The sequence below is a fragment of the Centruroides sculpturatus genome, unplaced genomic scaffold, assembly GCF_000671375.1.
Source record: "Centruroides sculpturatus isolate CEXI.00-Female unplaced genomic scaffold, Cexi_2.0 scaffold387, whole genome shotgun sequence".
Taxonomy (NCBI): domain Eukaryota; kingdom Metazoa; phylum Arthropoda; class Arachnida; order Scorpiones; family Buthidae; genus Centruroides; species Centruroides sculpturatus.
The window spans coordinates 124,922-146,406 of record NW_019384709.1 but is presented as its reverse complement, the minus strand read 5'-3'; the positions used below and the strand labels follow the sequence as shown (position 1 = coordinate 146,406).

The 21,485-nt window shown below is 27.5% G+C and overlaps 1 protein-coding gene across 4 annotated transcripts in view; it reads right to left on the bottom strand.

Moving 5' to 3' along the window:
* The window catches only part of LOC111627768, a 63,501-nt gene that overhangs the window by 8,363 nt on the left and 33,653 nt on the right, over positions 1-21,485 (bottom strand). For all 4 annotated transcript variants that reach the window (XM_023371405.1, XM_023371404.1, XM_023371403.1 and 1 more), the window contains 9 exons: positions 16,795-18,720; positions 13,371-13,457; positions 12,194-12,361; positions 11,876-12,018; positions 7,710-8,025; positions 7,452-7,604; positions 7,336-7,357; positions 4,768-4,891; positions 50-127 (listed from right to left, as the gene is read on the bottom strand). In XM_023371405.1, the coding sequence (XP_023227173.1) occupies positions 50-127; positions 4,768-4,891; positions 7,336-7,357; positions 7,452-7,604; positions 7,710-8,025; positions 11,876-12,018; positions 12,194-12,361; positions 13,371-13,457; positions 16,795-18,687 (2,984 nt within the window). In that variant the 5' untranslated portion in view covers positions 18,688-18,720. The remainder of the gene's footprint in view (positions 1-49; positions 128-4,767; positions 4,892-7,335; positions 7,358-7,451; positions 7,605-7,709; positions 8,026-11,875; positions 12,019-12,193; positions 12,362-13,370; positions 13,458-16,794; positions 18,721-21,485) is intronic.

The window sequence follows — 21,485 nt, the reverse complement described above, 5'->3', positions numbered from 1 at the left end:
ATATTTAATAATTCACTTTGAAATTGTTTTAAATAATGATTATATTTACCTCTCTAACATCTGAATCCAATCTGAAGAAAGTGGTTTCCACTGTGAAAAAACTTCAGTTTTATTATGTTTCTGAAAACTAAAAATATATTATCATCAAATTTCAGCATATTAATTCCCATAAAATGCTTATATTAAAAGAAATACTATATAATTGACATAATACCTGGAAACTATATATATTTTTCATTTGTAGTTCTTCCCAGTACCCAAAAGGGCAGAAAAAACTCAAAAATGACTAACAGGGCCTTTTTTCCCAAACCCATTGTGGTTTTAGTCAGGTTCACAATGGGGATAGTCAGATGGTGAGGGAAAAATCCAACATATTCAGGATATACTACCCACAAAAAATTCACAGAGATTCAATCATGGGTTCCTCAGAGTAGGCTGATGTTTCAACTGCCTCAGCCACTGGCCATTCAAAATAATACATCTGACAAATTATTCTCAAGTGCGTCTTTGGTAGTCTCATACATATTTTTAAAACAACAATATAACAAGTATGTAATATTTATATTTTGCATACTAGTAAATTCTGATGGTTTGACAATCAATCAAAACTATTTTTACCAATAAAACAATCCTGATCTATATTGTTGTTACATCATATCTCATCAATCATTTTGTTATACTTATTATATATTTTATCATATTTGTCTGGATTTTATTATACATCTAAGTGAAAGTACATTTTATAAGTACATTTTATGCATAAAATTAATTTTATTTGTATTTCNAAATTCGCCCAGTGTGATCGGATGAAATCGTGCGTACTGATAACAATTCCATTATAAGATTATAAGATTGTAAGAGAGGATTTTGTCATCAGACTGGTCACTCCCAGTGTTACCACTCATAAAGACATATCCTTACAACCAGAGCTATTATAGTGGCCAGATGGTTGTTTGTTAATTTAATTAATTTAAGTTATGGCAACGCAACACTTGGGCAATCTGCCTAGGAGGATGCCTTCTGGGATGTCTTTTAAGGGAAACTGGCCCCTATTTAGGCGTTACAGACGTGGAGAAAATCTGGAAAACGCCACGTGGCCAGTCCATCCGAGCGAGGCGCGAACCCATGACCGAACTCCCAGTGTTCAGGGTACGAAGACTGCTAGGCCACTGGTGGGCCATGTGGCCAGATGGCCGAGTGGTTGAGGTGGCAGCCTACCGCTCTGGGAGACCGAGGTTCGAATCTGGACAGGTCCATAAATCCCCAGAAATTTTTCAGGGGGTGGCCCACCTGGATATGTTGAGCTCTGTCCCTCACCATCCAGTCGCCTGTGGGCCTGACCAAACTCATAATGGGCTTGCTAATGGAGGCCCTCTTAATGTCAACAGAAAGAGTTTTAAAAAATAAATAAATGTATTAATAGAAAGTGCAGTAAAATCTCTTTAAAATGACTACCCCCAAACCTCCAGTTACTCCAAAACTAGTCATCTCAATGCATGGTCTTGTCAAAGGAGATGATGAAAATATAATGGATACAAAGTACTGTATATAGTGTATGCCCAATAGTAATTCACAGTACTACATAGTATATATAGTAATCCAGTGTAACACTATAGCAAAAACTATTTTAAAAATTCTCTGTATTGATTAATGCTATTCTGGAAAAAAATTTATTTATTAATACATCACTTTAATTCTGTGTACTATATATGAATATTTAATATATACATTCTTAAATGTTTGATTTAAAATAATCTGAAATGAATAATTGCTTTCTTTGTTTTAATTTCATGCCTTCATATTTATTGAAACATCCTTCAAATGATTTCCAAAACTCACCCAAATCCTACCAAAATTTGTAGTCATAATTACCATTTTACCTATCCTTATTAATAGAAAGATTAAATTCATTGGCTTTGTTATATTGTTTTTACTTTAATAAGAATAAATAAAACATAAATCATATGCTAATCTGTTATTGAAGATATTAACAGCAAATTATATAAGAAAGAAAGTCGTTAAATAACAGGAATTTTAATCTAAAATTCATGGAGATGTATGACTGCAAAAACCTTATTGAAGGACACTATTATTCCTCAAGAATACGCCATATACAGGTCATGATGATTAAGCAGTATGCACCTGCACAACAGTGCTTCACCACTGAATTGCATCATGAAGAGCAACTGTCATTCAATTTTTATTGTAAGTGAGAGTAAAATCTGAAAATCTACAGGAGAACGAAGATTCAGTATGGAAATAGTTGTTTGAGTCAAGAGAGAATATAAAAATGGGTGAAAAGATTTAAAAACAGAAGACAAAATGTCAGTGATGAACACTGGAGTGAGAGATCAGTTTGCAAGACAACTGAAACAGTGAAACAGCAAAGCCATTACTACAGACAAGTTATTGTTGATGAAACTGGCACAGAATTCAACATGAGTCATGGCTGTGCATATAATATTATGCCTGATGATCTCAGGTATAAGAAAATGTGTAGATGATGGGTCTCAAGATGGCTATCCATTGATCACCAGCATATAGAGGAGATATATTAAGTGATTTGAAATTTGTGGTGATGAAACATCCACCATACAGTTTGGAATTGTTGCCACCAGATTTTCAATTGTTTGGACTTTTGAAAGGACATTTGTGAGATCAAAAGTTTGTTGATAACATTGAGACAATAGAGGAGGTGCAAAGCTGGTTAAAGGCCACACCAAAAAGCTTTTTTCTTGAGGACATCCAGAAGCTTGTAAACTGGTGGACCAAGTGTGTTGCAAAAGCAGGATGATTATGTTAAAGAAATTGATTGTGTTTTATTTTTAAGTATCCCTTTAAAAAAAATTATTGTAAAATTTTTTTAAAGGGGTACTTTAATGACTTTCACTTATATATTCTTCACAATAAGATAAAGTAGGAGAAAATAGATGCATTGAGGTTGGGAAAAAAGACAGATGAATTTTTACACCTAACTCAATGGTGCAACATGTCCAACATTGTACATAAAACTGGTCACCTCAAAAAAGGATTAAAAACAATGATCCCAATGAAACAAGAATTCTGTTCTAAGAAAATCTGATCATCTGGAGAACTTTTTACTTTTGTACTACAAAAGAAACAATTTTTATTTTTTTATTTTATGTTTATACATGTTTATGTATAAACATAAAATAAAAAAATAAAAATTGTTTCTTTTGTAGATAATTGTAAAGTTCTAATAGCCTCAAAACAGAATATTTGTAAATAAAGTACAAAAACTAAAAATACAATATAAGTAAGTTTACAAAAGCTTATAAAATAATAGTAATTAGAAAATATAAAAGTTTAAAAATATATTTTAAAAAAATAAAAATTATTTCATATTTTGGTTTCTATATAAATTTTTAGTTGAAATTAATGTAATTTAACTTAATAATAAGAATAAATTTAGAACATATAGAAGTAAAAGAATTTTTAAAACAAATGATTATTTATTAAGTGATACAATAAACATACAGTAAGACGTTATATCAGCGTTAAGCGAGGCTGCTTAATGCTGCCTCGCTTAACGCTGATTCTATATAACACCGTCTGCTTGTAGTCTAAAAAAAAAGCTCAAAATTTAAGCTGATTTAAACTATCACTGCATTTTATTGATTTGTACATAATAAGATTATTTACTAACACAAACCAATCAGAAAAAGGTGTACTTTCTTTGATGCAATTTTGGAAAAAATATAACATCATGGATGCCATAGGTAATATCGGCTTCGATTGGCAAGAATTAACTGATAAATGCACAAACGAAGTGTGGAAAAAGTTATGTAGAACTGGAAAATAGTGATTCTGAAAATGAAGAACCCAAAAAATTTCTCTACAGATTTCCTTAGTATATATTATTATACATTTCTGTGTGCATATGTTTGTGTTATTTAACATATATTATTATACAAATTAATTAATATAAAAATAACTTAAAATCAAAGTAAAATTTTTTTATTTTCGGTCGAGTGTTCCCCTATCCATATTTACTCTATGTTAAAATGACCTCATTTAACGCTGTTTTGTTTAGCACTTTGTTGTCTAAGAACACATCCCCCTTGTTAAGCGGGGTCTTACTGTATCTGCAAAACTGAAAATATTATGTGCTATCTGAAATAATAATATATAATTGAAGTATATCATTATTTCAGATTTCATATTGAAATATGCATAAGCAAGAAGAAATATAAATTTCCAGAATTATCCACTATAAGTTCCTGTAAATAACCTATGACTATTATCTGTATTTAAAATTAAATTTGAAAGCAATGGTTATACAATGATGCAGTTTATCTGCCAATTTGTAATTACGAATTTAGCTAACAACTTTTTCTTTGTCTAAATTTACCAAGGGCATGATTTTTAAAAAACATGAAAAATTATTTCCACACCTCAAAATTCATCTACCATTGTAATTTTTCCAAGAACTGCCAAACATATGCCTTAATCTTAGTTCTCTCCCAATCTTTTTCTTATTCAACTCCTTTAATTGATAATGAGTTTAAGTAGGAGTGCTTAACATAAACTATAATATAATAATATAATAAATAAACTTTAATATAAATTTTCTAATTCTCCATACATACATAATAATTTTTAGAGAACTTTAAAAATTGACTATCAACTTTATTAATTGTAGATAACTAATATGTTCTCTATAGCAAATAGAAGAGACTGACTCAAACAACAGGAAATTATATTACTTAAAACAATTATTTTATCATAAAACAATAAAATGCTTACAATTTTAAAGCCCATTCCATTGCAATAGCATAGGGTTTTAGAAGAGAACCTCTGGCTGCATAATTATATGTTGAAGAAGGTGGCTGATGAAAATCACTATATAATGATTTTCCATCTTTATCATCTGTAAAAAAAAATTACATTCATTAATTATATAAGAAAAACTCTACTCAATCATATATATTTTGTAATGATTCAGTAGAAAATAGCTAGCTTTAAAATGATATGAAATGTAGTGAATACACAAAGATAAACTAAATCTAAAAATTTTCTGCATTGATCACTGTAATTCTTTTTTCCTTCTTTTACTTTAGTTTTATATATGTTAATTAAATCATGATTAAATCAGTTAAATTTAAAAATCAATCTAACAAATCTTCATTTCTATACAATTTAATATTTATACTAAATTGAAAAGTTATAAATAATTTGAATAATTTCAGTCAGAAACATTTTAGATTTTCCTAAAATAATTTTACTAACAATCATCTCTACTAATGATATCTCTTAATCCTTCATCATCTTTATCCACTTTTAATTCATTTAAAAAATTTTTATTACAAGTGCTCCAAGAACATATAACTAAAATCACATTAATCCAAAGAACTGAACATATTTTATTATACAAATGGAATTCTTAAAATTTACAAAGAATTGTAATTTAAACTATATTTTAAATCAATTAATTACTGGATTACTGGAATGAATCACATACAATCAAGAACCTTTAAACTCCCTTAAAAAATTATTGTATATGGGATAGTTATATTTTTTATGACTTTTTATAGAGTATACTGTTCAAATTGTTTTATATGCGTTTGGTGTTGTTCCAAATTTTTAAAAATAATTTTTCAAATATGTTTGTTCTATGCATTCTGTTTTGGAATTTTATTGATTAAAAACCTGAAAAAGACTTTGTGTAAGATCGAAAACATTCGTTTTCATTAAAATTTGTGTAACTGGAATTTAAAGATTCTTGATTGTATATATTTCAAATCAACATATATTTTCTAATAAAGATAATTATGGTAACTTTACAATTGAACTGAATCATATAAGTAACAGCAAATACTGGAATTTGTAGAAAATATACAAAATTTTGAAACAATTTTCCATTTTATAAGTTGTTATAGAATGGTAAATTGTTTCAGAATAACTATTTGATCTAAAACAATTGTTCTAAATTATAATTTATACAATTCTATTAATACTAAACTGCTTTTACAAAAAATTCAAAAGAGAAGAAAATTTCCATTTAAATTAAATAATTTAAATTTAAATAAGGAAATGCTCTAAAATATAAATCATTTATATTTGGAATTTTTAATCCAAAATGGATGTGGCTGTCTGATTTTTCAGTTATCTGAGATAGCATTGATCCAATTTATCTCGGATAATTGGGATTATACTCTGTAACAATTCAAGTTAGTTATATCATTGCAAAAATCACTAAAATTCGTAATTTTTGATATCAATCATTAAATGATTTAATTATTTCAATCATATATTCCGAGAATGACGATATCAACAATCGTGAAAAATAAAGACATTATTAAATCTGCTAACATTGCGAAAGGAGTTAAATCAATTTCTAAACAGAGATCAAAGGCATTAGATCATGTTGAGAAATTGCTTTTGCTTCGGATAACTGAAAAACAGTGTGCTGGCGACATCGTATCAGAAGCAATTATTTGTGAGAAAGCTAAAAAGATACATGCTGATCTCATGAAAAACCAAGCAGGAACTAGCCAGGAAAGTGAGGTAGTGTTTAAAGCCAGCCATTTTTTTACATGAGAACAGATTAATCATTTTTTACATTACTTCTTATGGGAAAGGTTGGTTTGGTATACGTCCTATTTGGTATAAGTCCAAACATCACGAACAGATTAAGGTCGTATACCAAGGTTACATCAACATATATTTTCTAATAAAGATAATTATGGTAACTTTACAATTGAACTGAATCATATAAGTAACAGCAAATACTGGAATTTGTAGAAAATATACAAAATTTTGAAACAATTTTCCATTTTATAAGTTGTTATAGAATGGTAAATTGTTTCAGAATAACTATTTGATCTAAAACAATTGTTCTAAATTATAATTTATACAATTCTATTAATACTAAACTGCTTTTACAAAAAATTCAAAAGAGAAGAAAATTTCCATTTAAATTAAATAATTATATAAAACAATAATTTTTTATTTATATCTTATTTACACATAATAAATATATATATAAACATCTAAAAAAAACACTTTCAAAATAACTCAAAAAAGCTGCTTTTTCATTTAATTATACATCTCTTCTACCATAAATTAAAATCACTGAACAGTTACATTCAAATTGTAGTGTTATGTCAATCATTAATGTTACAATGACATTTCTTTTGTTCATGTGTAATTTAATAATTACACACGAGCAAAAGAATAGTGTTAAAAATTTTAATAAATAACAATTAATTATCAAAGAGTAAATGTTCTTTAGAAATTTATATGATTCATATTATATTTCAAAATTTACTTTTTATTTATATTAAAAGTTATGAAGGAGAATGAAATACTTACTGTAATCATTTATATCTTCATTCTGAAAAAAAAAGAAAAAAAAAAACAGTAAAAATTATTTAATATAATTAATTAAACTTGAATTATTTAAATATGAAAACATAAATCTAACTTACAAAATGGCATTTCTTCATATGATTATACAAAAATAATGGCCCCATTGAATATGATTTTCCACAGATTCGACACATCCATTTCTTTGTTTCTGAACCACAATGGCGATAATGACACTTCATTTGATGTAATTCTGAAAACTCTTTTTTGCAATTCTAGAAAAATAAGCATTTTTATTATTCTTTAGTAGAATTATCAGCTTTTGCTGAAATAAAACTATTTTCACTTAATTTAGAAAATAATTATTATATTATCATTACCATTTTGTCACAGCTTATTTTTCCATTTTCAACTAATGATTTCTCCCATGATGTTATCATAGTTTCACTTATTTCTTTTATTTGATCAGATGGTGTATAAAATAATCCTTTCCAAGGATCTAAAAGTTCCATAAAGAAATAACGAGATTCTCCATCTTCATCATAATAATCATCAGAATCAGTAAATTCTTCTTTTTTCTCTTGTTCTTCTTCTGACTGTAGATATTCCGAATCATCACTTTCATCTTTATTGCTTTCTTCATCTTCAGGTGATTCTTTCTCAATTCTCATAAAACTTTCAAGTTTTTCTATAGCTCTATAAATATATTTACATATTTTTAATTCATTATTATTTATTCTAAAATAAATATTAATTAAAATATTTTCAAATAACATTTTAATGAAGAATCAAAAAATAAAATTGATAAATATTTAAATATAGAATACGAATTTCCACTTAACCTACTTGAAATTTTTCAACTCAGTATGTGATTTTTTTTAATAATAAATGCATGGAATTCATAAAGTTATATTAAATAATCATTTTGAAAATATTTAAAATTATTAATATACACTGGTACCTTGGTATACATCTGCTTTAGAATACGTCCAATTTGGAATATGTGCTGTTTGGATGAAACAAATTTTGCTCGGTATATGACTTAATTCAATTATATGTGCCATCTATGAACAAGTAGCACTATCGGTGTACTACACCAGACTAGACGTTCACGATGCCACAGTTTATAACTTTGTTAAATTTCTTCTGATTTTAATTTGTAAGTAAAATTTTATTATTTTTATTAATCATGAATTGCAAAAAAGGCAAATGAAAAGCAACAGAGAACTAAAAAAATGACTAGAATCACAATGGAACTGAAAAAAAGAGATTGTTGAGAAATATGAAGGTGGCATGCGTGTTCGAGATTTTAACTGTTGTGTACCATATTCCGAGAATGACGATATCAACAATCGTGAAAAATAAAGACATTATTAAATTTGCTAACGTTGCGAAAGGGGTTAAATCAATTTCTAAACAGAGATCAAAGGCATTAGATCATGTTGAGAAATTGCTTTTGCTTCGGATAACTGAAAAACAGTGTGCTGGCGACATCGTATCAGAAGCAATTATTTGTGAGAAAGCTAAAAAGATACATGCTGATCTCATGAAAAACCAAGCAGGAACTAGCCAGGAAAGTGAGGTAGTGTTTAAAGCCAGCCATTTTTTTACATGAGAACAGATTAATCATTTTTTACATTACTTCTTATGGGAAAGGTTGGTTTGGTATACGTCCTATTTGGTATAAGTCCAAACATCACGAACAGATTAAGGTCGTATACCAAGGTTACACTGTATTCTAATATTTGACAGAAAAAGAATCTAAAAAATGAAAATATACATCATATCTTATGAAGAATATGTACTTGAATTGAATATTTGTAATTTTCTATTTACAAAATGAAACTAATGAAGGATATCTCTCATCCAATACTTGCTATAATTTCATGTAATTTATGGATGGGTTTTCCATTTCTTTTTTTTTTTGTTCATTTTTTTCCCAAAAACTGTTACTGTCAAATGAATATGCATTAGTTTGGATACAACAAATCTGGTTGCTGTCCTTTCCTTACAATGATTTGAATTATTTTGTTACATCTTATCTCTCCAGTGAGAGAGTACAGTGATAGTGGAATTAGCTAAATAACAATAAAAATCATTAGATAAAACCATAACCAAAATTTAATTAAAAACCTAAACAATCATCTATGGCATTTTTTTGTTATATATATATGTATATAATACAGTAAAACCTGTCTAAGACAGAACATAACAGTAGCAGCCTGAATTTTCCATTTTGTTAAGTTTAAAAAATATTAAATTCATATTTAGAACTACTTATCCTCAATATAAGTATTCTCTAATTTATCTTCTCCTTCAACATAAACATTTTATTTTTCAAAGATATGTTAAAATGTGCACATGAAACAGAGTGGAAAAAAAATCAAGTGTAAAAACCCAATACCCATGAAATGTGTTTTAATTTGATAGCCAGCACTTAATTCATTAACTAAAATAGTAATAGTAGTAAAGAACTTTTCAATTTTTATTGAAAAATTTCCCTTACAATGTTTACAAAAATGATTCCTTTTAAAAATTAATTGTTATTCTTTCATGAATACCACATTGAATTTTGATTAGTTCTAAGAATTTTGCTACGTACCTAATATGGAGAGAGCAGAAGGATTTCATCCTAAAACATTTTATTATAAATATCTGATAACTTTTACTTAAGAAAAAATGGGGACATATCAAATTAATAGTGCATATCTTTTTAAATATGTTATTCCCAGGAAACAAGTTAACTCTTCTAGAGAGTTTGGGAAAAACAGCAGTATGCGTCATCACAATTACTTTCTAGACTATGAAATTATAGTCTTACAAAAAAAAAACTAATTCTGATCACCAAGAAGTTGACCATTATCTGAATACTTATGTTTCAGTATTAATTTCCATTTCACTCATGTTATGTTATGAAAGTCTTTTGTTTCTGCACTACACAAATTTCTAACTTGCATTTCTAAATTTCTAACTGTTACTCTACATAGCAAATTATCCCATTTGAGGATTATTTTCTGTTTAGATACATTTTCATTTTGTATGAAAGATCTCTGTTAAACATTATATTTAAATATACAATATATGATAATAATTAAAATTTCTATTCTTGTTAACTGACATTGACTATGGATGCTTTAGAGATAACTGGACAAAAAACAGGAGTAACCAAGATTAATAAACACTGCTTTAAGCCAAATTTTGAGATTATCTTGAAGGATATGATAAGGAGAACATTTTTTTGATGCACTCTGACACAAATGCTAAATTTAATAAAATTTTAAGTTTTTCAGCTTTCCTTTCCTACTTATTTGGATTATCATCCAGTACTCTTTTCCTTCTCAAGAACTAACTTCATTTATAAATGAGTTTAAAACTAATAACTGCAGTAACAGTTTTTAATTAATCAGATTAGCTCTATATTAATACTTCAAATTCTTTTGAAAGAACATCAATTAGTTATTTAGTATAGACAATAAAATCAATTTTAATACTATATTCTAAGCAAACCCATTTTGATATTTTACATTATATCAAAATGGGTTTATTTATGTAGCAGAAGTCTACTAAACTGACACTAAAAAAAGACAGCAATGCAGAATCGAGTTTCTTAATTATGTTAAATATTGATTTATTTTTATAAGGATATAACAATTTTTATGAATATAGAATCATTTGCAGCTAACTCTAAATTTTGCAGTTTTTTAATAATAGAGTGTTCCTATTATATTCAACATGTTCTACTTGTGACCATAAGCAGATATGTAAAATTCTAAATGGTTATATAAAGTAGCAAATGTTAGCTGAGCAAATCAAAGGTTGATCCAATTTTCAAATACTGTTTTCAAATACAATTTCATAGGTAACCACTTATGGTTCTAAATCCATGATATCTATTATTTAAATATTAAATTGCAAATACAGTAAAATCCTAATTATCAAAGTCCTGATTGACTGAGATGACACATTATTCAATGAAAACCTCTAAGTGAATACACTACTTTTCTTATACTGTAATTCATAAAAGAAAGTTTAAAACAATGATGTACTGTACATTACAAAATGATTTGTTTCTGTTACTTCTACTACTTATTGTCAATGTGAGACAAATCATTCATATTAAAATGTAATTACAATAAAAACTAATGTATATATATTAACTGTAAAATAAATAATGTAAAAATTGTTGTTCATATAATGGATTAAATTCACTAAAATATAAAAGAGGCTTAAAAATGCTAACATATAAATCATTTATATTTGGAATTTTTAATCCAAAATGGATGTGGCTGTCTGATTTTTCAGTTATCTGAGATAGCATTGATCCAATTTATCTCGGATAATTGGGATTATACTCTGTAACAATTCAAGTTAGTTATATCATTGCAAAAATCACTAAAATTCGTAATTTTTGATATCAATCATTAAATGATTTAATTATTTCAATCATATTTAATGAATAACTTAATTTAATATTTAAAATAAAACTATGCATAACTATTATTTTTAATAACACCAAAGTAATAGATGTAAAATTATTATTAATTACTTTATAGCAGCTCCCCTACGAGGCAAATCTTGATTTGTAGTTGGCTGAACTTCTTGTCGCTCACGATGAGCAGTACGTATATGTAAAGCCAAAGATATTACTTTGATAAATTTTCCACATATCTTACATTCAGTTCTTTGGACCTTAAAAATATTTAATATATTTTAATTAAAATTTTAAAAGAAAAAATATATTTCAAAAATTACATATAAATATAAATTTAAAAAGTTTTGACTATAATAGACAATACATTTAATACTTTAAAAATTATTTGATAAAAATTCGTATAGTGCAAAATAAATATCAAATATACATTACCTCTACTCCACATATATTTTTATGGTATTTGTATCCTAAAATACTTGAAAACTTCTTTCCACAATGAGGCTGAGTGCAGGACAATCTCTTTATTAATCGAAGATTTTTCTTATATAGTACAATTTCTTCTTGTGGAGTAAAATAGCTATTTTCATCATTTATTCGAGCCTACATTTAAAACAATTTAAGTGTAAATTTTGTTACAAATAGACCAGTATTAATTTTCTTATATATTTTAGAAGTAATATAAAGTTATATCTAATTTTATTGTATTTACTAGTTACACAATCAAAATGAATTCTTTGAAATGTGAAACTTGATTAATCAATCAAAAATATTTCTAAAATCTGTATCTCTATCATCAGTATACTTTTAGTAGTAACTGATGATGGAGACTGTAATTTGGTGTAAATTTATTTAATGCAATAATTCCAAATAACAAAATCATCTTTATTTAAAAAAGTATGTATATATATATATATATATATATATATGTGTGTATATATATTTTTTCTTTCAGTTATGATAAAAAATAGTTATAAAACATTTGAAATTACAAATTAAAAAGAAACATAAGTTAAATAAAGTAACAAGTAATGTAGAATATAAAATTGTTTCAACAAATATTTATTTTGATGATTAATTAGCAATTATATTCTTTTTTCCCCCCCACAAATAAATTAGTTAATTCTTGGATAATTATTTAAGATGGAAATAGAACATATGACTTGCTGAGAACATTAGTGACATAACTCAAAAAAACGCTACTTTTTGAGTTAATTACTTTCATAGCTTTTGTCAAACTTTTTCAATTCTTCATTCCTAATCAACTATTTCAGTTATCCTATTGATTTTCTTTGTAGCTAGAATACTTTCTACTTTAAGGTGTTCTAGCAGGTTAGTTTTTCTTATAAAGTTAGTACATAATATTTTTTTTATATTTTAGTTACATCACTAAAGCATTTGAATAAGTTTTGAAGATTCTGTGATAGAATAATGACATGATATATCCATTTTACTTTAAATGACTGAAAGTTTTATGGTGCACATAACTCCAAAATTGTCAATTTTGAGTTATGTCACTAATGGTCTCAGCAGGCAGTATATTAATGTTGACATAAAGATTTCACTTAATATTAGTTCATTAATGTAAATTTATATAATTTAAATTTCTTACTAATCCATTGTGAGCTGCCATTATATGATATCTTATTCTTGGTAAAGAATCAAATTCTTCTTTGCAAACTCCACACATGAGAGTATCCTGAAAAATTTCAAAATTTTTATAAACAATAAAAGATCATTGTATAACATAACAGTCGAGTCCACATAAGTCTATACCACAAGGGGAAGAGGAAATGTGTCACGTTATCCAATACGATGAATAAAACAAACTTGAAATAAAACCACAAAACTACAATTAGGAAAATACAGTAGCGCTTTATACAGAACATGCAATGTATCTCTCTGACCATCCATCACTGGCACCAAAGTTGGGATTTCTAGTCCAAGTACCTCAGCGATTTCTACTGCTTTTTGTTTCAGCATCAGTCCTGAAACAGGAAGATTCAATGAACTAAGTTGCTTTAGCCAATGTACCAGAGCATCTTCGCCATCTTTGTATGGCAACTTTCTCTGGCATTTTTGAGACAGCTGCAACGAAAATCCAAGAAAAAGTTTCTTAATTTCCTCTTTTTTCTTCAGGATTCCCATCAATGTTGTTCTTGGAAGGTTTTTTTTGTTTTGCAAATTCGGCTTGCAAAGTTTTCTTACATTTAAATTCAGATACAAGTTCGTATTTTTCCTTCAGCATAAGCGTTGTTAAGTTTTTGATACTCATTTTTAACATAAATGCAAAATACTTGCTGCAAATAATGCATAAATAAAAGATGAGAAAATGCAAAATCAGATTCTGCTGTGACATTAAGCTGTGTGATGGTGTAAACTCATTTTTTTTCAGGAGGGAAGTCGACTTATCAGACATCTAAATGAGTGTGGGACAGAAAAAGTATGTTGATTTATCCAGTGGTGACGAGTTAAACAGCATCGAGTAAACCAGTTTTTTTAACATTAATGCCTATGTAAGTTGGCCAGGACCACAGAAAACTGACTACTTAACCGATGGTGTCTAGTTATACCTATGATGACTTATGCGGACTCAACTGTATATATACAATAAAAATTTTCAATGTACTGTACAAACAATTTTTATTTTAGTGAATGAACTATATTTACCAACAAAAAACCAATATTAATTAAAATAAAAAAACACAAGTTGAATCTAAACCCATGTCCTTCAATAATATTTTATATGTTCCAGTAAAAAGTAAAATATATATTCTCTACATAGGTCTCAATTTTTTCTTTGACTGAAGATGTAATTTATATAGAATGGTTTACATTTTAGATGCTAAAAATTAAAAAAATTAAAAAATTCAGCCACTGAGTACATAAACTCTTCGGTTTTAAACATTCTTATACTCATGTACTTAATTATTGAATTCATGGTCATACACTTTAATAAGTTTTAATCAATAAAGTTAAGAATTCAATCAGAAAACCAGATCTTCATAGTTTAGCATACTAGAATGTTTACCTTCCTACCAAAGAATCTAAATTTAAATACCATTTGAGGATGGAATAGTTTCTGTTGAGATATTGGTTCCTTTCTTTGGGGTTAATGTATCTTTTATAAAATAAAATTAACATTTTTTCAATGCTATTTAGATATTAATAAAATCAAACATTCAACTAGTATATAAAATAAGATACTATCCTAATAAATAAGAACAAAAACAATATTCAAAATGTTTTATATTAACACTAAAAAATGTTTGAGCATAAAACTATTACAGATATAAACAAACACCCCCAATAATAATTTTACAATGAATAAAAATTGGAGATAAAATCATGTTTACAAGATTAATTTCTCTATTTATTTTGGTTTTCTCAAAACAATATATAAGCATACCCACAGAATAAGTCTCACTCAACATTTTCCACTGGAATGACTTGTCTTTAATACCCAAACTTCATAAAATATAGTCTCTCAATACATTTTTCAACCAATATTTATGTAGAAAAATTTATATTTACATCCTGAAACTCAATACATTTTAACAAGCAAGTAAAGTCTCAAGTTACAATCCAAATAAATTGGTGTAATATCAGAATCATATGTACACATTTAAAGAAGTGCATCATCTCAAATTTCTTAAAGTCTCCACTAAGTAACAGTATGTAATACAGTGAAACCTCATTGATGTAGCTTTCAGGGTATACAATTTCAGGCTATTTAAATGTGGTGGTCACCTAAGTGGGACTATGAAAAAAACTGACATACAGAACTGTAATTAGAGTACCATACAATACTGTACATCCTTTGCAATATACAGTAATTCAAACTTTCATACAGAATAATGTATTAAAACTGATTTACTAAATATTGAAATATAGAGTAAATGTACAGCAAGTCCTCGCTTAATGTTGTCAATGGTTCTTGGAAATTGCAACATTAAGCAAAATGACATACAGTATAATGAAACAACTTTTACCATATGTTAAATAACAAACAAAATATAATTTGGTTAACATTATTCTAACTGGATCATGTCTGCAACATCAGCATTTGTCTTCTGCCACATAGAATCAATTATACTGTTTATAAAGAAAATTCAACAATAATAACTGGAAATGATTACAAATCCTCAATGGCATTCTAACTAATGATTTTCTTAACAATGTTATAATAAAATGATGTTATAATGAAATGTTAATTGAGGGCTTGCTGTATAGTAAATGCAAGCTATTTGCAGTAGAGTTCATTCAAGTATGCTAGAGAACAGTGATAAACAAAATTGTTTAGTATCCATTCATGGAACCAATAAGTTTATAAAATATAGTAAAGTTTACTTTTACTATTTCATAAAGGTTTACTGATACTTTTAATCAGTAATATACATTAAAATTTGTAGATTGAAATACAAGCATGCTTTATTTTTGTCTGGGAACAAAACTAACATATATTACATTACACTGTTCAGATGGGAGGAGATAAACATGTGATAATAGGTAACACCAAGGATTTGAGAATTAGATCACAAAACATATTAGAACAATGTTTCATGTAGATATGCAATCAAGTTAAATATAAAATTATATGCTAAATAAAATTTTATAACTTTTTACTTTATCTAATTAATCATTATTGAATTTATTTCTATGTACAGTATATAATAAATTGTTTATAAGAAGTTGGAATATGACTGGGTTAACCGTGTTCTCCTCATCCTATAGTTATGTCACAGGTCTAAAGTAGATGTGTATTTTTGTTTATAGCACTGTACAAATTATTGACATTGAAAATGTATATTTTAGGCATTTTAACATGCATATATCTGGAATTTTTATGTGAATATGTATGCTCATATATTGCAATTTTAAATGCATAAACATCTGACCCTTATTAATAACAATCTGTAAATCTATTAAAAATTATTGATTAGTTTTAAATGTGTTATTAAAAAATGTACAACTAAATTAAATATCTTTCTAAACTATTCTGCTAAAAATAATTAAAACGTATATAAAATTTTTACCTTTTGTTTTAAACGATCTTTATTTAAATGCACTTTATTAATTTTTCCTTCTACTTGGTTTTGCTTTCTAGTAACATTATTCAAATTATTGACATTTTCCATTCTGTAACTTGTTTCATCATTTGATTCATTTGTTTCTAGATCTAATGTTTCAATTATTTGTTGTCTTGGTGAAATTTTTTCTGTGTCATTTCCATTTACTGAAGATTCAGACCTGATTTGATGATCACTAATTAAAGCATTGTCTTCATTGGTTGAATTTTCATTTTCACATAATTTACCATTCATTTCTTTTGATAAATCAACTCTTAATCGTTTTTCATCTGAATCTGTAGAACTTAATGTATTTTCTTCACTATTCTCATTATTACAAACTAATGGATGTTTTCTTGGCCTTCCTCTTTTGCGAACTGTTATTTTTGAGGTTTCTGTGGTTTGTTGAGTTGTAATATTTTTCTCTGGAGATTGAGCGATGCAATTTTCTGAAAAACTATTCCTAATATTGTGACTTTGATCTTGTGACTTATCATCTAAAATTTTTCTTGGCCTTCCTCTTTTGCGAACAGGTTTTGGAGTTGATGAATTTTGATCATCTGCAGATGAAATTTCTGGCGTTCCAGTTTTAGCTTCAGGCTTTTCTGTAGCTTCTTTAATTTTTCTTGGTCTACCTCTTTTGCCTTTGGGTTTATCAGACATTTTTGTTTGAAGTGTTGTAGCAACTGAATTTCCATGGCTATCGTTTGATGATGTTATATCCCTACAGCTTCTTTCTTTTTCTTCATTATCCTCATTTTGATTTTTATCATTTAATTGTTCAGATATATCAGAAATATTATTTACATAATTATCATTATCTTCACACAAAATTAAATTATAAGGATTCTCAATGTTAACATTTCTATCTTTTAAACTACTTTGTGGTAAATCAATACACCCATCTTCTGCAAAAGATACAGATTTTTGAGATTTCTTACAATTTTGCTTTAAACTATGAGAATTCTCTGGTGATTGTAACACTGAGTCATTTTTAAAAAATGAACAAAAAGAGTCAGAAGTATTATCAGGAGTTTTTTCATCATTTAATTTATCTGATGTTTGATGTACAGTTTTGTTATTCTCAATGTTAGATAGCTCATTATCAAAATTCTTTTCTGAAGCACTTTTTTCAAATGAATTATTTACATATGATGAATTATTTAAAACCTTTTCATTATCTCTCTCACTACTGTCATATTTATCTTTATTGTCTTTTTCCTGATCCTTATTTATAAAAGAATCATAGTTATTTCTTGATTGTACCCGAACTGGAGGAGAAGTATGTCTGGCGTAAGTTTTTCGAGATGCAGACCAATCACGAGATAGAGTGATCACACTGGACAGAAGAATGGCTTTGGAAGAACATTTATAGTCCTGTTTTTTACCATCTTTTGCAGAGTTTGTTGGTTTTTTATTTATAGATTTTTGTGAATAATCTTTTACAGAACTGAATGGTGGAAGTTTTTTATTACTATCACTTGGAGAATTGTGTGTTACTTCTTTTCTTTCAGTATTCCTCGGACTATATATTAAAAGTCTTTTTTCACTTGAATTCTTTCCTACTGGTTTTGTACTAGTATCTCTTTTAAGAGCATTTTCAGTTTTTTCACAGTTGAATGTATAAAAATCACTTGCATTATTTTTTGAGTTAGAATTTCCTGGCAAATCATTTGGTTTGGCATGTGTTTCATTTTCTTTTTTTACACTACTAGCTTCTTGATTTTTGTCAAGCACTAGTATTTCATTAAACTGTTTTAATGAATTTTCAGCAGCTGTTTTATTTTCTGTATTTCTCTTTCGACTATAAGTTTTTGATGGTATGGAAGAAATTTTGTTACAGCTACCAATGGTATCCATCTTTTCTGAATCTCAAACATGAAGTCTAATCTCCTAAATAAAAGAAAAAATTATAAAATGAGTCTGTAGATTTCAATACTGATATCAAATGAATAATGAAATACAATTAAACAAAATAAAAATATCTTGGAATATATATATATGTATACAGATTAATCATTTCTATAAATACATTTATACTAAAAAGTAAATCATATTCTAAAAACAAACTACATTATATAATAAATACAACCAACCTGATAATTATTTTAAATATCAAGTCAATTACTTTATCAGGCTATTAAGGATAAATAATTACTAAGTAATTTGTCAAGAAATGGGCAGTTAGGTCATCATCTCTTGTTAAATTTAATAATTATAAATAAATAATTTAATTTTAGAATATTCTGGAAGTTTTCTTCCAGAATATTCTAAAATTAAATTATTTATTCTGGAAGTTTTCTTCCAGAAAACTTCCAGAATATTCACAGGGCAGGACTTAAATCCACAACTCCTACTTACCATGCAGATCTTTTCTTCCAGAATATTCTGAAGTTAAATTTAATTAATTAATTTATTTATAACTATAAACTTTAAGAAGAGATGGAAGACTAACTACGTTCTCTTGCCAAATTATGTAATAAATATTTAGTCTTAATAGCCTAATAAAGGAATCCAGCTGTTTGTTTGATATTTGAAACTCCTGTACATTATGTATTAAAACAGCGATTCCCAACCTGTGGTACGCGTACCCCTAGGGGTACGCGATAGGTTGTTTAGGGGTACAGAAAAAAGTTAGTTATTATGGCAGAAAAAATAATATATTATGTATCACAAACTAATAGTATTAAAAAATTATTAGATAAAAAATGTTCCTTGCAACAATCACAACTTTATTATACATTTTTTCTTTTAGTTTTTTTTTTCTTTAATTTAAAGTTACAATGTGTAAAATTAACAATACGGTTACTCACTAAATTTCTTAAATGAGGGGCACAATCTACAGATATGACATGTCACGGGGTACAATCTAGAGATATGGCATGTCACGGGGTACGCTAATGAAAAAAGGTTGGGAATCATTGTATTAAAAGGTCAATCAATTTCAATTTTAAGCAATGTTGATTTAATATTCAAATATATGTTTTAGTCATTATTATTCTCTATTAATTAAAAGCTTTTATGAAAGAATTAATGGTCTCCATTACAGATTCAATTATTTGCAGAGAAAACTCAATGAGTTCATTGTCAACAATGTCCTAATGCTGGTTAGTCTTTTTGAGTTCTATAAAAACTTAACCTGATGCCAAACATCAGAAATCAGTCAGTTTTAAAAGATTTTGGCAGTTAAATACTGAATATGAATTAAATAAATACTTACAAATGAAACAAATATTTAAAGCTATATGTAAAGCTAAGAAAAGAAAGTACTTTTGTACTTTCTCATTACAGTTGGTCAAAACTAGAGTCTCCTGATCTTTCTGAGATCAATTAAATAGATTTCGTTAACAGATGTCTTTGAGGAATGAGGTCTCACTATACAAATGATATATTTTTTATTGAAATTTATACACTAGTGCAGGGATGGCAAACCTTTTTGTGTTCGCATGCTATATTGTAAGCATACTTAGCTTTAAAGATGTTTATGCGTGCCAAAGTTTCAGACTTTGAATAACAATATTTAAAGAAATTAAACGAATACGCTTTAATTAGAATAAATGTAAAAAAGCTGATTGAAAAAAGGATGATCAGGTGATAAATGGAAAAGATGATTGAAAAAGACAGAAATCATATGATACATTATGTGCCAGATGATTTCTCCTTACGTGCCACTTTGGGCATGCGTGCCATTGGTTCACCACCCCTGCACTAGTGGAATCTTAGGCCTTACATTTCACTTTTTCTAGAGCTTCAAAACCTGCATTCAGACCTGTTATTGAACTCGCCAATCTCCAATGAAGAGTTAACAATAGTAATATATAAGTTGAAAATAAATTCTGCATCAGGATTGATAACTTATGTCCATCTATTATAAAATATGCAGGTCCACATATGTATCAGTTTTTACTTTTATTATTTAATGAAATATTAGATTCCAATAGATTCCATCAGATATAAAGTTGATAAAATTTAAAATGATTTAAAAAAAAAATGATAAAAACAATCCATCTAATTATTGACCCATAGCTCTTCTCTCTATACATCGTAAACTATTTACCAAGATTTTGGCCAATCATCTGAACAAATGGTTACTGATGCACAATTTAATGAGCCCACATCAGTTTGGATTTTGTGAAAGATGAAATACCATTTTGAATATTTTTATATTGTATACTTCAATAAAAATGCAACTGAGTGTTAAGCGTCAACATGTAATTGATTACAGTAGACCCCCCCTATAACGCTTAGATACGTTCCACGCTAACCGAAAATTACGTTGTAGGAATGATTAAATACGTGAGCCAATCGCAGCCCGATAGGTGGGAACTTTACGGACTAAGGCTGTACGAAAGGTTTTCTACTATAAAATTAACCGATTCTAGACTAATTCCACTCAACATTTCCAAAATACGTATAATTTTTTGGGAATAATCTGTATAAACTATGCTATAAACAAAAAATTGTAGGATTACTTAACCGTTCGACTACGCCGTTGCTTAAAGCTGGTTTTCATCGCGGAACAACACGGCTACCGCGATTTCTAATTACGAATTTTTCGCATAAAAATAACTTGACCTTTGGAGACATCATTAATATAAATAATTTTTATGGCCGTTGAATAAGAAGTGTTTCTTTCACAAGAAATGTATAAAATTAGT